The sequence below is a fragment of the Megalops cyprinoides genome, chromosome 12, assembly GCF_013368585.1.
Source record: "Megalops cyprinoides isolate fMegCyp1 chromosome 12, fMegCyp1.pri, whole genome shotgun sequence".
Taxonomy (NCBI): domain Eukaryota; kingdom Metazoa; phylum Chordata; class Actinopteri; order Elopiformes; family Megalopidae; genus Megalops; species Megalops cyprinoides.
The window spans coordinates 27,399,664-27,416,237 of record NC_050594.1 but is presented as its reverse complement, the minus strand read 5'-3'; the positions used below and the strand labels follow the sequence as shown (position 1 = coordinate 27,416,237).

The following is a 16,574-nucleotide window of genomic DNA, read 5'->3' as shown; positions in this document are numbered from 1 at the left end:
GTATATTAACATGAGTAATCTTTCGATTTACTGTAGCTGTCAAGTATTTAGATCAAAAACAATGCAAGAAAAGACATGCAAATGTTTAATATAGAACAAATAGAACAAAAAATGTCTCTACTGGTGAGAGTTTTAAGAAAAAGTAAAAAGCTTTCAGTAAGTAAAAAGATTTCATGAATGACCTCTGAACTCTGAGTGAATACTGAAACATGTTTTTCTGTTATACACAACCTATCCACCCAACTTTGTTTGCCTAAATAATCATATTCTGGAGTAAAGGCCATAAAAATCTCCAGGAGGACATAATTTTTTGCTTACTGGACCGTTTTGAATCAATAAACAAAACAAGCTGTCCAGTTTCAAGGAAGGAATGCCCTTGTCTCATACTCCCCCCTCTTGGGGAGCAGTCCCAAATGTGACAGCACTCCTGTAGAGAACACAAAAATGTACACATAAAACTAACAATGCTTTTGGAGCATGTTTGCATCCACTCGGTAATGGTGACCAGGCGAATTTGCGCTGGCGAAATACGCTCTGCCCCTGTCAGCACGCTCTCCATTCCACTCATAATCCAGGGAGGCAGGCTCCCATTCATCCCCTCATTCCATCACTTTTAATTGCCCCTCACACTGCACTCTGCTAGAATGCTATTGTTCTACAGGGGCTGAAAGCTTGACCAGAGCTTTCAGCCAGTAAACAGCCCACTGTCCTTTTAAACACTGTGTATACTCCCACAAAGGGGGCTCAGAGACAAATAGATTGGACCCAAAGTGAATCAGCTGCCTCCATGATATAAAATGCACCATTTGTAATATTGTTCCATAGTAGACCCCACAATGCACTGTATATTATAATGTACTTTCACTACAATGTAAAACAGGAACAGGGAATCCTACCTGAAATCGGCGCAGCACCGGTTGTATGACTCCACAGAAGCCGCTGCTTTATTTATTTTCCCTCAAGGTGATTTCCCTCATGAAAAACTTTCCCCATTGTGGGTGCTTCTGTTAGTTCTTTTAGGGAGGCAGATAACCTCACCCATAAGCATTTCTTGAATAAAAGGGACTTTGTTCAGGGGGAAAACCGGCATTAACTTTCCTGCTCCTTACGACATCAGAATAACTTCACAAATGAAGCCTTTCTTGTAATTATTACAATTGCTAGTGTAACGGGTGGTCTCTTGCGTTGTGTTTTAATGTGATGTTACGTGGGTCGGCGAGCGAGCGAGTTTCGAACCGAGGTTCTTACTGCTCGCTGCCAACCCCTTACAGCCAGCGTCGTTGCCAGTTGAGCTAAAGGCAAATTGCCGTTAGCCTGTCGGCGACAACGCTACTTAACCAGGTCTCAGAGGGAGTGACGTAGCCGCTGCAACCACTCGGCTACCTGCTACCCGCTACCTAAGGCTTTACGCAGGACTCACACGAGCTACTTCAGCTCCGCTACACTCACCCCCCTTTGACCTCCTCTGACTCCTCAGCGACCACTGGCGGCCAAGCTGTGCTTTAGCCAGTGATCCGGGTCACGGCACCAATGTAACGGGTGGGTCGGCGAGCGAGCTTCGAACCGAGGTTGTTACTGCTCGCTGCCAACCCCTTAAAGCCAGCGTCGTTGCCAGTTGAGCTAAAGGCAAATTGCCGTTAGCCTGTCGGCGACAACGCTACTTAACCAGGTCTCAGAGGGAGTGACGTAGCCGCTGCAACCACTCGGCTACCTGCTACCCGCTACCTAAGGCTTTACGCAGGACTCACACGAGCTACTTCAGCTCCGCTACACTAGAAAGTTTAAGGATACTCTTACACTAGTATCAAATATAATTTCTCAGACAGGGCCACAAAAGAATATAACTCTGATCTAAAATGTCTATTCATCAGCATGTTACAATATCATGTCATGATATTGTCATGTGAAGAACATAATATGTAGTTTTTTTAATGTAAGATGGTTTGTGCTACTACTGAGGATTCGGTTATCATTAAAAAGAGAAAATAAAACTCTTCTTAAGGTTTCTAAGATTTAATGCTGGGCTGTGCTGCACAAGACATATAAGTGAGCAAGAAGCACAAGATTTGATGGAAGCACAAGATGGAAAGATTTCAACATGAATATGCTGATGAAATACCGATGTCAGAAGGGATATACCCATGTGCACTTAGGTATTTTATATTATTATGCTGTAGGGACTTTCTAATATAAACTATCCATGATGTCTATCTGTGTGTTAGAATTACATGTTAATTGCATCAAGTGAGGATCTTGGCTGAACCCACATGCTTTGCTGTGTAGTATAAAATCTATAACGTATAAAATCTGTAAAGTGACAACTCTGCTGTGCAAAGTGTCTCATAGTAAGAACCATAAAGGAAAAGAGCTGACAGGTTATAGTGAAACAATTTCAGAAAAACAAAGGGTATTGGTATAACTATTGGAGGTTACAGCTAACCACAAGACTTTTCAGGCAAACAACTGGAGAGGGTATATTTTGAAGCTATATTGGATAAATGTGGGAAATATGAAGCAATGGAATGAATGATGGCTAATAACGTGTAAGAATGAATCTAATTTTTAAAAGACCAAAGAAAGATTTAGAGGTTTACTAGAGTTTATCACAATGGCTAAAGATGGGCATGACTTTACCAGCAGTTTCCTCCTCCACAGTGCACATGTCAAAAGTGATGTTTGAGCAGCATGTTCTGCTGCCAAGGATGTGAACTTGGGTGAAATATTTTATGCACAGTAAACTATCCACAGCTAGACTGTGGATTAAAAAAAGTACACAAAATTTGAGCCTTGATAAGCAATGCTGTGAAAAGTGACTGGCAAAACTGGGTGGGCCCAGAACAAAGTGTGACATTGGAGAAGTGGGAGAAAAATGTTAAGTTTATGAGCGTATGATGTAAAACATGTCTGACTTGAGAGAAAAATTGTGCTGGGCACAGATTCAGAAAATATTGCATATTTTGAAAATAGTGCAATGAAAAACAAGATCCTAGGCTAGTAAATGTGTCAAATCTGAGCAAAAAAAAAAAAACTGGATTAAATTCTGCCTTAGCAGTCTGACTGAGGATATAATTAAGAAATCCTCCATATCATAATTTTTCAATCAAGTGAAGATCTTAGCTGAACCAAATGCTTTTTGCTATCGGTTTCCTCTGAACATGTATATAGTATAAAACCAAAAATACATCCATTTTTCATAACTCACGTGATATAAACTATATATCACGTGAGTTATGAAAAACTAATGTATTTTTGATTATCATCGTATTACAAATAAAAGCAACTATATGACTTTGCAGAAAACGGTCGTGCATGTTTTTGATGGAAGAAGTTGTAATATCGTTTAAAGTATGGCAAACACAGTTAAGATCCTATTTTGTGAAAAATTGCTCATCCAGTGTCTTATATCCAGATGGTACGTAGAGAGTTAAAAGGGTACAAGTGTGTGCACTCGATCATCGTTTTCTTTCTATCCTGCGCATACAAATGCAGCCTCCCTAATGAATCAGAAATCACAACGCAACACCCTAGCTCCCTGTACTCTCTTACACACCGAACATTACGCCCTTTCAGATAAGTGGCGTCAACACAAACGCATCGCGAGACTACGTACGTTACTCTCCATTTATGTCCCACTTAAGGAACCACAACATCTCCCCCACTTTTATGCCCCAAAAACCGATCCATGATCAGTTTACTCAGTCTTAATCCTAACCTTTGATTCTTTACGTAAAGGTTTTAGCTGATCCAAGATCGGTGTGTGGGCATGGTCGTTGGACATCCCGGATCCATTCATACGAAATGATTGTCACCAGAATGAACAAGTGAATGCTGTCACAGCTGTAAGGGAAGTGGATAGTGTCCAATAGTTTGCAGCGGAGAGGCGGGGACAGTGGGAGAGATTGGCAATCACGTTGCTAGCCAAGGGTTCATTCTGGCACTGCATCGAGCAAGAACGTTCTAGAGGTAAGTGTGTTGTGAAGTTCGCTAGCGAGTTACCTAGTTAACTATATAAAAAGAAAAAAATATTTGATAACGCAGATGTTTTGACAGACAAGAAACATGACTACTTAATTTTAAGTGATTTTCAGAAAGCATACGAATCGAATTGGGGCGATTAACAGTGTCGTTTGCTGGTTGGCCAATCGCAACATGCTGTCACGTCCTCAATCGCGCTGTGATGACAATTAATGCTAATTTGTTTTTTCCACATTGGTTACAGATACCCTATTTTGAGGGCGTCTCGAATTTCCCAGAAGGATTTCATTACCCCTCGCCGCAAAGGCCTGACTCTGCACTCTCGGCACCCGCTGCTGTTGCCGTCCTGCTTCCCTTTCCAGTACGACCCAACCAGCAACTAAAACACAAACACTTCACTGCGTCTCAGGGCGACCAGCGGTGTGTTTATGTCTTTATTTTGCGAAAACGGTAAGTACCGGGGCGTACAGGACCGACGAATGGGGAAGGTGTGTTTTAACTATCATTTTGTCTCGTTTGTGCGTCTTTGTAATGGGCAAAGGTGTGTGTCTGAGCTATCGGTGTCCGTGTGACTTGGGCAGAATGCGTGCGGCGTGTGAAATATGCGGATCAAAATGGCGTCTCCCTCCCCTCGCGCACTGCTCCCCGTGGTAAATTGTGACGCACTCTGCACCACTTCGATCGGAAAGAGGGGCCCGATGTCCAAAACTGCCCCCCATCCCGGGTTTCCGAGATATTTCAGATTCCCCGCAACGATGCGGATAAATATTTCGCCGGGCAATTTAGCGCTCGCACGCTTTGATATGCACTTTGGCATTTAGCTGCTCGTCTTTTCCATCTGCCGTGTTAATGCCATGTCCTCGTTTCGTGTCCCTCCTCGGAGTTGCTAGCTGGCGAGCAGTGAGTCATCGTTTGGTGGCTGAACTTGACGTTACCATGCGAAGGCAGACCGTGAAATTTGTCGGAATATTTGACAGTCGAATTTTAGTTCGTAATGGCTGACGTTATTAACTAGCTAACGTGGTTAGCTCCGACATCGCTGACTGTAGCTAGTCTGGGTGAACCCTACTTTGCCAATTTGTTACCTAAGTTAGCAGATGTATCCAGCAAGTGAATTGGTTGGTTTGCCCAGAAGTGACTGCTTAGTTAAGTTAGTTTAGCTAGCTAGTTTGCTTGTTCACTAATGATGTAGTTAATATTGCCTTTGTTAGGTTCGAAGCATGTATGTTACCCGAACGTATGTATTACTGCAGCCTTGAGATATTGACAATCTCCGTTGTGCATGCAAGGAGAAACATGGCGTTCTTTAAATCTAGCATTCGTCAAATGATTGTAAAAAAAACAGTTCCGATAATACATGTTAATTGCATTGTTTCGTTAGTTTGAAGTGAGACGTTCATGCCAATTAAATTTTGTTCTCCCGTCTCTCTTTCCTCTCATTACAGAGCTGTTGCGCAGCTGTTGGAACCTGTGTGGGGGAAACATAGCCTACAAGCGAGGAGCTTGCAGCCTCAGTGGCGAAGTCTTTTTCATGTCAGAGACCGAGTACGATTACAGTCGTTTATGTCATCCACTCTTCTCCAGACAGAAGATACCAAAAAATTGCAATCCAAGATCTTTTTATCTTACTGATAAAGCCAATAGTGAGCCAAAATGTCTGTCAACGTCAACCGCAGCGTATCAGACCAGTTCTATCGCTACAAGATGCCCCGTCTGATTGCCAAGGTAAGACTCAGGATGCAAGAAGTGTAAGGACCCTATCGCTGTACTGTGAAATCATCTTCAATTATCTACACCTACTGAAGAACAACTTGCTGTTCTTATATTTAGTGGGACTGTTCAGTGGTTTGAAAAGATCCAGGGATTTGTTAAAATAGATTCACATTCTTTTGGGTCTTTTATTTTGTGTCAGACGAGGTTTGAAGTTGGGAGTCATAATCTCCTGTTGCATAGTGGATTTTCAGTGTGCAATCTTGATCAGCATATGTAGAAGTGACTGGAAATGAAGCATTGTGTGGTATACATTTTTCCTTTGTTTCATCAGGTGGAAGGCAAAGGAAATGGAATTAAGACGGTTATCGTCAACATGGTTGACGTTGCAAAGGCATTGAATAGGCCTCCAACGTGTAAGTATTCACCTCCCCAGTCCTCTTTAAGAGTTAGTCCTGCATTTAAAGTATGAGGCCTTCGATACACTTTGTGACCGTTCCATTTTGATCTGTCGCCCTGTCTGTAGATCCCACCAAGTTTTTTGGTTGTGAGCTGGGTGCCCAGACCCAGTTTGATGCCAAGAATGACCGCTACATTGTCAATGGATCTCACGAGGCGAATAAGCTGCAGGACATGCTGGATGGATTCATCAGAAAATTTGTGTTGTGTCCTGAGTGTGATAACCCTGAAACTGATCTGGTAAATGGACCTGCGGTCGTTTCCCCTTTTATTCAAAATGTCTGCCGCTGCAGAGGGAAGGGTAACATCTCCAGTTTTTCTTAGTTTCGGTGACATTTGAAAAGAAATGTGTTGGTTTGTGGTAAAACCCGTAACAGGATGACTAATCTGTCTAGTTCAGGGTTTTTGGTTTGCTTTTGCCCGACATGCACATGGCTACCAGTGACCTAGTCAATGAAATTCAATTAAAAACGTTTGTCTGTTTCATGTTATGGCATTCCCTTGTGTTGCCATTTGTAGTTAACTCATTTGTCGAACTTTGACGATAAACAGCATTCAGAATGCTGTAAATATGATTTCGCCTATGGTTCAGTTGCATGTAGGGGAAGATCCACATAAGCTTCCTCTTTGGTGGTGCCTGCGTCATTGAAGGTCAGATTTTCACCCCCACTTGGTGTGGTATTTTCCAATGTTGTATGACCAGGCTCCAATGACAGTGCTATAGTGGCTGATGCTGTGATTGTGGGCGAAGTTGATCAACAGAAGTTGATCTAAATTAAGTACACGGGGCCAGTCAACTTCTGTGAGCCTGGCATTGTCTCCATAATGACTCAATGTTTTGACGCATGTCAGGTGTCACTTCGTTTTCAAAACTCGTTCTCTCTGTGGTCTGTCATGGAGGCACGGTTGTCCTTGATATGATAGCTGTAGATGGCTGACCATTTAGCTGTGTGCACCTTGTTCAAACATCAGTGAAGTGCACTCGTTTGGTTTGACAGCCTGCCAGCTCTGACCTCTGTGCTGTGCCAGCTGTATTTGAGCTGGGTGTGCATGTTAAATGGCTGCAGACATTGCACACCTCTCCCCGTATACGCTGAGGTTGGGACCCGCAGTGCCCCATCTTCAGCTGTGCTGCGCCAGTGCAGTTGGCCCCTTCCCTCTGCAATGCAGCTCTCTGGTGCTCACTGAGATTTATCTTATCTAGGACAGCCGTATTTACCTCTAGCAGAATGCTGCAGTGAAGAATTTCACTCCAGGATTTTAGCCCTCGGGTCCAGTGAGGCCTGATCTGTGTCTTTGGGTTCTAGTATAGCTGTGAGGATTTCTCACATTTGACAGCAGTCGTGCCTGAGTGGGTTTTTCTGACTGATTTAACTCCTCTCCCCAGAACAGATTAGCTGTTTTAAGGTAGCCTTATTTGGAGAAAGGAACATGTCCTATTTTATTATAGTTTGAAATTACTGCATTGTGATTTAGAATATTTTGAAAGATCTGTCTTCCTGTGATCTGTGTTCATTCATTTGGTGTGTGAGAGGTTTATCTGTCATGTATCTGATTTTGCTTTCAATTTGTTCCAGCATGTCAATCCCAAGAAACAAACCATAGGCAACTCCTGTAAAGCCTGTGGCTACAGAGGCATGCTCGACACCAGACACAAGCTGTGCACATTCATCCTTAAAAACCCACCAGGTGAGTGAGGAGAACCGCTCATCAGCACCATCGGGGACACGGGTGCCAGTTGTTATTTAGGACTCTGGACTCATGCCATCTGCAGAGGCGTTTCTCAGTAACCCATTCATCGAGTGACATTACATCGATTTTTCACCAATAAGTGGTGCTGCTGCAGCTAGTATGCTAGTTTGCAGATGTTCCATTTATTGCCAAGCTACTTTGACATTTCTTCAGCCCACTCAATCTATGCATTTGCCTAAAGAAATTGGAGTAGGTGCCATTCGGTTTTTTCACAGTGGGGGGAGGAAATCTGTTTGCGTAAACTGCATGGATATTTCATTTCAAAGGTACTTTCTGCTGCTAGAATTATGCCTCCAGTACTTCTGGGCTGTGTGTTTTTTCTTCACCATAGAGTATAGCGCCGCTATGAACCAATTCAACAGACTGGCCCTGCCCCTTGGAATTCTGGTGATCCCCTAGGTCCTGTACTCATTTTCAGGAGCATTTTTTCCCGTCTTTGTGAAATACAGAGAACGATAGTGGATCTGTCAAGAAGGAGAAGGAGAAGAAGAACCGCAAGAAAGATAAGGAGAATGGTTCTAGCAGTGGAGAAGCTGGAAACCACAATGACATCGACGCGCCCGAAGCCGTGGTATGTATCCGCTACACCCACTGTGTTGAGCAGTCATCCGTTCCATTCCGTCCATTCCAGGAGAGAATGAAGGCTCGTTTTGCTGAATGGCTGAATTGTGTGCTGCAGCAGGACGGTGATGATGACGACGAAGACTGGGCTGAGGAGACTACTGAGGAGGCTCAGAGGCGCAGGATGGAGGAAATCAGTGACCACGCAAAGAACCTGACCCTTACTGAAGACCTGGAGAAGACCCTGGAAGAGAGGGTCAACATGTTCTACAACTTCGTTAAGGTGCCCCCCCGAATGCCCCCTTGGTGTGATGCGCCTTCAGATGCCAGACAGTAAAAGCCTCTTAGGTTTCTTTTTCATGTCACCTGGGTAGTTCTCTTATAAATCCATCTGTGCCAACAGCAAAAAAAGGAGGACGGAGCGATTGACACTGCAGACAAGGAGATCCTGGCGGAGGCGGAGCGCCTGGATGTGAAGGCCATGGGCCCCCTGATCCTGAGCGAGTTGCTGTTTGACGAGAACATCCGCGACCAGATCAAGAAGTACAAGCGCCACTTCCTGCGCGTGAGTGGCCGCCTCCTTTTGCCACAGCAACATGATGCAACCTGCCATCCAAAACCATACAGCGGGCGGCATGCTGTGAATGTGTGCAGGCGCTTTCCCACTAGTCGGTGGCTACATTAGTAAACAGTACTGTTTTTCTGTTAAACTTTGCCAGCTATCTCTCTGTAAAGCTTTTACTCTACACTGGAGTCAAATATTTGGATAATGTGGCTGCATATTCACGTCCGGTCTCAGGTTGATTTAAAATGGTCTAGAACTGTATGTGTATTTACATTTTGACACTCTTATCCAGAGCAGCTGGCCAAGTAAGAATATGAAAGTGCATCCACTCATCACTGGAGCCCAAATTATCTGCCACTCCATTTAATGTAGAGCAGTGGACTTTGATGATTAAGCTTGATTGAATTGTTGGAGCCCCAAAAGTAATTAATTCAAAACCTTGAATGTAATAATCATAGCTGATCTAAGAATATCACACAATTAGCTGCAGATTGCATTTTTCTTTTCGCATAGTATATGCATTTAACTCTAGCCTCACCTACCAGTTGTGTCTCTGGAGGGACAGTGCTAGAACCTGACCAAATCTATGCACGACACAGCAGGTGATTCACCCACTCAATTAGCAGTAGACGTTTCCCATTATATATATATATATTTTTTTTTTTTGTGTGTGTCTTAAGGCCAAATGATCTGACATAAAAAAAAGAGAACTTCCTTTGTTTCCTCCTTCCTTTTTTTTCTGCGTTGCTAGACTGGTACACATCACACTTCTAAACCTAAATGAGACCTGAAGTGCCTGGAAGCTAGATTTGATCACGGTGCTTCACTGCTGTGTGTCTGTCAGAATCTACAAAAGTGATCGCTTATATAATGAAATAATTAGGTAGTGTTGACAGTGTTGAATGCATGCAGACGGGTCGAACTGTCTGGAAAGGGCCGTGTTTACTGTTGCCAGTCAGCTACTGTCACATGCCTAGCGGGCTAGTGACTTTATGATGTAGTCTAGCTATGGAAAGGTGCCAGTGTGATTCTGTTGTGATGTGGCCAAACTATTTCAGGCTTCAGTTCGATGTCACCACGACCATCATGAAAATTCAGGCAGTTCTACCGGACGCATGCATTATTAAAAACAGTCACTACAGTTACCTGCACATGATTAAATTACACATGGCTTTGCCTTGTCACCTGGGTGCTCCGCAAGCAACGTAGCACCTCCATCTTTTGGATGGTGACCCGTTGGAAAACGGTAAGGAAAGTTGTGCAGGGAGCAACACTTCTGCTGAACACAAGTGGCCTTTGCATATTTATCTGTTAAGTACATGTTGCCATGTGTGGTAAGCAAGTTCAATGAGGCAAGGCTGACGCATGGCTGGTAAACAAGCCTAAAAACCATAGACAGCTGCAAGTCAAAGCATGTTACAGACCAGAAAGGTTTAAAAAAAGCCATCTGGCCTAAAATGAATTCAGAAACCAATGAATATTCCTTTATTAAAGTATTGGTGTTTTCTCATGCCATAGATCAAATCAGAAATAACATCGGCCAACCAGGAAACTTAAGAGATAGGAGTGAGCGGCAGGGAGAGACAGCTAAGACGACAGCAGATAAACCACTGAAGTTTGAGTGTTTTCACTTCTGTGGGACTTTGTTTTTTTTTCCTTTTTGTTTTGTATTTTTGGTGGTTTTGTGCACTGAACCTGTGAGGAGGAATTGGGCAAAGAGGTTGTTTTCATTTAGATATTGGTGGTCTTGCTTGTTATCAGCTGGTCTTCATGCTGCGATAGCTGCCCCATCTGGTGTCCCATCTAATCACTTCTGAGCCAGCACAAGGGTAGTGTGTAGCAGTTGCTTATTTGTCTTCCGTTAGCGACCGTTGGTAAACTACACTAGTTGTCAGATGCCTCATTCGCGGTACTTGCATCTCTTGGGTTGAGTCTTTCCCACCCTCAGAACAAGAAAAATAGTCCAATAGTTTTTTGTAAATTGCTTTTCAAGTGGCCTCAAATTCGCAGGTTATGCCATTTTTATGTATTTTCCCCAAAATAAAGGAATACTGACCTTGCAGTGAATTCACCTGAGTGCACAAACACCATATCAGGTGAAAACCTAGAGTCCAAACAGTACATTTCTTCCACAGGTCAGATAACTGTTGAGAGATGTGACATTCAGGTCAGCAGTTATTAGCAATTATTATTCATAAGTGTTCTTGCTCCCTTTATTTAGTTTTGCCACAACAACAAGAAAGCCCAGAAGTACCTGCTTGGTGGCTTTGAGTGCCTGGTAAAGCTGCACCAGGCCCAGCTGCTTCCTCGCGTGTCCATCGTGCTGAAGGACCTGTATGATGCAGACCTGCTGGAGGAGGATGTTATCCTGGCCTGGGCTGAGAAGGTAGGCAGCCGTGCACTTTCACCTGGATAACACAGATCTGTAGAAAGGCTGGTATAGGTGTTGCTGCGGTATTAATGTTAATTTCCTGTCTTCTGTGTAGTAGTCAGGAAACAAGGCAGTATGCATTCTACAGGCCAACCTTTGGCAAACTGGGGAAGTTGAAGCCACATTGCCTGTTGCCATTTCTTCTTGCTGTGCCAGTTTCAGTTTGGTGCCTGTTGTGATGGGTTTTTTGGAACTTGCAGGTGTCCAAGAAGTACGTTTCTAAGGAGCTTGCCAAAGAGATTCACGCCAAGGCTGCTCCCTTCGTCAAATGGCTGAAAGAGGCCGAGGAGGAGAGTGAGGGCAGCGATGAAGAAGAAGATGAAGAGGATGAAAATCTTGAGGTACAGCACAACCTGATTAATCACTGTTGCAGAAATGCTGTTTCAGCTGGTGAGGTGTGTCAGTGTGATTGGTGCGGAGGTAAGGGCATTGATGGAGGAAGGTTTGAGTGTGGGGGTCAAGGTTAAGGTTTGAGTGTGACATGTAACCCATGCTGTGTTTTTGCCTTTCAGGTGGTGTACTCCCCTTCTGCCCGTGAGCTGAAAGTGGAGACTGTGAAACCAGAAAAGGCTGACAACAAGGAGGAAGATGACATTGATATTGATGCCATTTAAAAGCTGCCATTTTGCGCTTTGCAAAGCTTAAACCTGTCGTAAAGTAGATCTCACAGGGCTGGAGTCCAGCTAGCTTTCCTCTCCCTGCTGCTGTGGCTTGGTTAACATAGTGCTTTGCTAACTGCATCACAATGTAATGCTTGCTTTGTTGGAATACTTGATGTATTCAATTTAAAAGATTACAGTCCTCTTTAAGTTAATAGGGGTTATAGTCATAGTTATGAATTTTAAATATTGGGTTATGGGGTACTAACTGCACATGAATTTTGTCTTGTTTTCTCTTGTATATTTTCCAATCATTAAAGAATGTTTTGCTATTCACAGTATTCTCTCCTGTGTCAAATTTTAAAGCAATTAGCAAATGACACAATTCAGGGTTTAAGATGGTTATTCTGTAGAAGGCAGTTTTTTGCATTGATTCCCATTTCAATCCTCCAGTTCTCATCACACATGAAATGGAGGTATCATCTCCAACCAGATGTCCTACCATGTACTGTACTCCTGCTTCATTGAGGGTCATTTTTGTAGTTTGGTCCAACTGATGTAACTTCTAGGAAGCTTGAAAACTGAAAGCTTTTTAGGCCCCTTTAGGCCAAATAAAGGCTATTAATTTTTCGCCTGATTAAACAAGGTACCACCTAAAATCACCACATGGTGGTGCCAGTCTGTGGGCGGTGAGAACCAGTAGCACTGCTGCCTGTCATATTTGTCAGTTGTCTGTCAGTTTTGACAGTTGCAGACTGAATTCTATTAATTTTGAACATGCTTGTATCGACCCAGTTGTGAAGAGCTCCAAAGAAGATTAGAGCAAGATATCTCTAAACCACCACAAAGTCATGTATGCAAGAGTAATACTGGGTATGAAATTGGTAAACCACAAAAGCCAAATTCCCCATGTGAAGTCATTAGTTATTTGTCAGTGAATTAAGTGTCAAGAAAAAAATGGCAATTGAATGAAGTGTTGCCAAGAAAGTGCTATTTTGCTATGATGTCAGCCATGAAGCCACTGATGGAATATGGGATACTGGCAAGAGAGAGTTCTCACTGAAGGGAGGCCCACTTTGACCTACATTTGCTCTTGCACAATAATTGAATACCTATTATAGTGGACAATGAATGGGCATCTATATGTGTGAAATTCATCTTCAAAAGTCAGCAAACAATTCAGCATGAATGGAGATCTAATCTGTGCAGACAATAGTTACGATTTGTGTGTTAAAACTGAATAGATTTTTTTTCTGAAAAGGCAAGCCAAACTCCTCCAGTAAATATGTAAAGGGTATGAAAATCAAACAAAATATAAGATGAAACATTAAAGTGATTGAAGAATCTAAAATATTGCATTATGGTATGGTGCCGTTGTCTGAGATTTCTCCTTTGATGTCGGCAAAATTGGGCAGGTCGGGTATACCTTGTCACTCATGTTGGCAGGAATGGGTCTTTCCCACATGTAGCCACTAGATGGAGACATCAGCTAAAACGTCATGTATACTGTATTTTCAGCAAAGAAAATGAATAGGAAAGGTGGTTAATTTCATCAATTTGATATGGTTTGAAAAGCAGAGACAAAAGAAAATGACTGTCAAAAGGTCATGAAAGTTCAAGGCTTGTTCAGCCTTCACATTTCTAAATATATTTATATGTAGACATTGATGCATAAATGAAAATAATGTTCATATTTACATGTCACTCCTCAATATCACAGCATCTCCATTACCTATGGAAAATTAGATAAAACGTATCACAGACTGTACCACATTGTGTCATTGATAATATTCATATTTGGACAAAGGTTTCACTGGATATGACATCAAGTTAATGTGTGTTTAGACACAAGATACAAAATGAACTACATAGCGGGTCAACACAATAGAACAACGTGTACATGCAAAAAATATGACACATTCAAACAAGAAAAATATCTACACTGCAAGATTAAAAGGCAGCCTAAGGCACAACCAGTAACAGTCTGCCAAAGAATCCTGTTGGGGCTGAAAACTTCAGCAGGCCATAGGATGCTATAAAATGCCCTGTGAAGAGATACATCAACTTTGATTGGTTGGATCAGATGAAAGACTATTTGCTCGCTGTCTATGGGAAGTTACAGGTCATGAGTAATGGGAGGACCTGAGCCAGGACTTGTGGCCTCCTGATGTCAGAAGAGTTTACTCATACTGTACCTGATCATGGAAGCCCTGCACAAAGGCAAGTCTGTGCCACTGAAGTGAGATCACTGTAAGAGGGGAATGATGCACCGGACAGGAGAAGCCCCTCCTATCCGGATTGATGGAGCGCTCTCCTTTGCAGTTAAACACAAGCCCAGACTAAGAGTGTGTCACCGGCGCTGTCTGTTTAAATAAGCGGAATGTAATTAAAAAAAACTGATCTTCGCCTGCAGACTGCCAGGTGACTCATCTGTGAGCCAGGCGCAGCGGTTGGTTACTGTTCTCTCACTCTCTCGATGTGAAAAGAGCCTTTGATGGTGTCTCAGCCACACAGGAAGTGCTGTGTGGGAGGTGCAGCTCATCCTCCTCGACCCCCCCCCTCCCCCGTGAGAATCACAGGACGGGATAGCATGAGAGAGCAGCAGAATCTGCCCCTGCTGAGAGACAGAGGGAGCCCAGCCCTGTCCTGGCTTGCATGGGGCACACTTTAGCAACCCCCTGGCCTCTCTGTCACAAGCGTGAGGGCATCACCTCCAAAACTGCCCTCTGAAAAGCGAAGCTCTTTTCTTCATAACACAGCATAATCATAAACAGTTTCACTTGGCTTCTGTTGTTTTGATTTTATTAGACCGAAAATCACCTGTAGGGCTCTTTCTCATAGCTCCCTCACCTCTGAAGGAGGGGTGTTAAGACTGAGACCACAGGTACTCTTTAAGGAATTAAAAAACCTAGTAATGTCTTTGTTCTTAAAACTGCCAAATAAGAATTCTAAGAAGACAAGCTTGTTTTTTCTTCCATTCAGACCATGGCTGATATTTTGTTAAGAAAAAAATTATTGTATTTATATTTACTGCATGGGGTCAATTGAATAGGCCATGGATGATGAAACTCATTTCACGTAAAACCCAGTGTGGCTACTGACTTGAATGCTTGTCTTGTATGGAATGTAATGATGCTCCCTTCCTGCACCTACAAACACACCGTTCACTAAAATCTTTTTTATTTAATTAAAAGGCATTTTACCAGGGTTATCCAAAGTAGTAAGCTCCAGAGCACAAAACAGACAATAAAGAGCCGGATACATGGAATAAACATTAGACCATTTGCTGAATAAATAAAAGATACTGTATGTCCCCCGCTTTAAGCGCAGTAAATTGTTGGTTGATAAAACATGAAAAATTGTCTGTCAGTGGATAAGATGAATAGCCCCTATCTCTGCTCCATATCATTGAAACCCCAGAGGTATAGCTTCCTTTTTGTCAATGCTATTTCCTCTGGTGATGACCCAGTGCATTGTCAGTGATGTCACTCCCCAAGGTCACCATCATGTCAGCACTGCCACCTCAGCAGATGTTAATGTTGCCTATGAAGCCCAAAAATATCAGCCTGAACAGCCATGAGCATCTGCCAGGCTGTTGCACTCACTGAGAGGCTCCTCCAAATCTGCAGACAAAGCTTAACTGTGTATTATGGGACTGAGAACAGGGAAAGAGATACCAGGGTGACCTCCAGCAAACACACACGCACATGCACGCACACACACACGCACACACAGGTAGATAAAGGCAGAGACAGAGCAGCAGTCGAGACAGCAGCATTGTGTGGGGGATGAACCAAAGTGAGACGAAAATGCTGTCACACTACTAAGAGGAACACAGTAATTTTGAGCTGACCATTAATGAACCTTTATGTCCTTCATATTAATGTAGTAGACTGTTCTGTGGGGAACTGATGGGTCATCGGGGTGAGAACCCAGGACAAAGTTGGGTAGTAACAATTTTGAGGGGTTCCCAAAGCATCTTCAGTTACTACACATATTCACTCTATTTACCAGAGCTGGGGGGGTTGGTAGCTCTCTGATTAACACTCATTTCCGGTGATAAGTGATTTACAACTCAAACGAAACTTGACTTTTGCTCCAGATGCATTGGTTTCAAGTCTTGGCTTAGGATCTTCAGCACGAACACCCTCAGGTGAGGACTGCTCATTTATATAGCCAGGCTCCCCCATCCAGCTGTCCCACTGTGATCCACACAAGCCAAAGCAGCATCTGGCCCAGGGAGCTCTCCACTCCCATTATACCAGGGCTTCAGGGCATTCCCAACCCCCTTGACAAGATCTTCTATATGCCCAGATTGCATCACTGTCAGTTGGGCAAGATTTTACACCAACCCAGAAAGGGCACATGAATTAGTGTTATAGGGCTACATATTAGATATGTCTCTCAAATCATGTAGCTGTGTGCATGTGTGTGTGTGTGTGTGCGCGCGCGCGCGAAGGGGAGGGATGGATAAATGACGTACAGAAGCATAGTGTAAACTAAATTTGATATTGGTCTGACC

The 16,574-nt window shown here is 43.2% G+C and overlaps 1 protein-coding gene across 3 annotated transcripts; it reads left to right on the top strand.

Annotated features, from left to right (window-relative positions):
- The first annotated feature begins 3,644 nt into the window (after positions 1–3,644).
- On the top strand, positions 3,645–12,357 carry eif5 (eukaryotic translation initiation factor 5). Of its 3 annotated transcripts, none has more exons than XM_036542557.1 (12): positions 3,645–3,963; positions 4,220–4,425; positions 5,421–5,700; positions 6,020–6,101; positions 6,212–6,384; positions 7,722–7,833; positions 8,346–8,467; positions 8,579–8,740; positions 8,861–9,022; positions 11,244–11,408; positions 11,654–11,794; positions 11,966–12,357. In XM_036542557.1, exons 3-12 carry the CDS (start codon positions 5,629–5,631, stop codon positions 12,065–12,067), a joined length of 1,293 nt encoding a protein of 430 aa, XP_036398450.1. In that variant the 5' UTR covers positions 3,645–3,963; positions 4,220–4,425; positions 5,421–5,628; the 3' UTR covers positions 12,068–12,357. The 3 variants fall into 3 exon arrangements, with proteins under 3 accessions (XP_036398450.1, XP_036398447.1, XP_036398449.1); XM_036542554.1 differs by having other exon boundaries at positions 3,648–3,963; positions 8,576–8,740; positions 11,966–12,355; XM_036542556.1 differs by lacking the exons at positions 3,645–3,963; positions 4,220–4,425 and adding an exon at positions 4,855–4,875 and having other exon boundaries at positions 8,576–8,740; positions 11,966–12,355.
- Positions 12,358–16,574: the final 4,217 nt, after the last annotated feature.

Bases quoted from the DNA above. Each gene is read 5' to 3' on its own strand.
- eif5 (XM_036542554.1), top strand. From the start codon at position 5,629: ATGTCTGTCAACGTCAACCGCAGCGTATCAGACCAGTTCTATCGCTAC. The intron at 5,701-6,019 runs GTAAGACTCAGG...TTGTTTCATCAG, and splicing joins TGCCCCGTCTGATTGCCAAG to GTGGAAGGCAAAGGAAATGG. The intron at 7,834-8,345 runs GTGAGTGAGGAG...TGTGAAATACAG, and splicing joins CATCCTTAAAAACCCACCAG to AGAACGATAGTGGATCTGTC.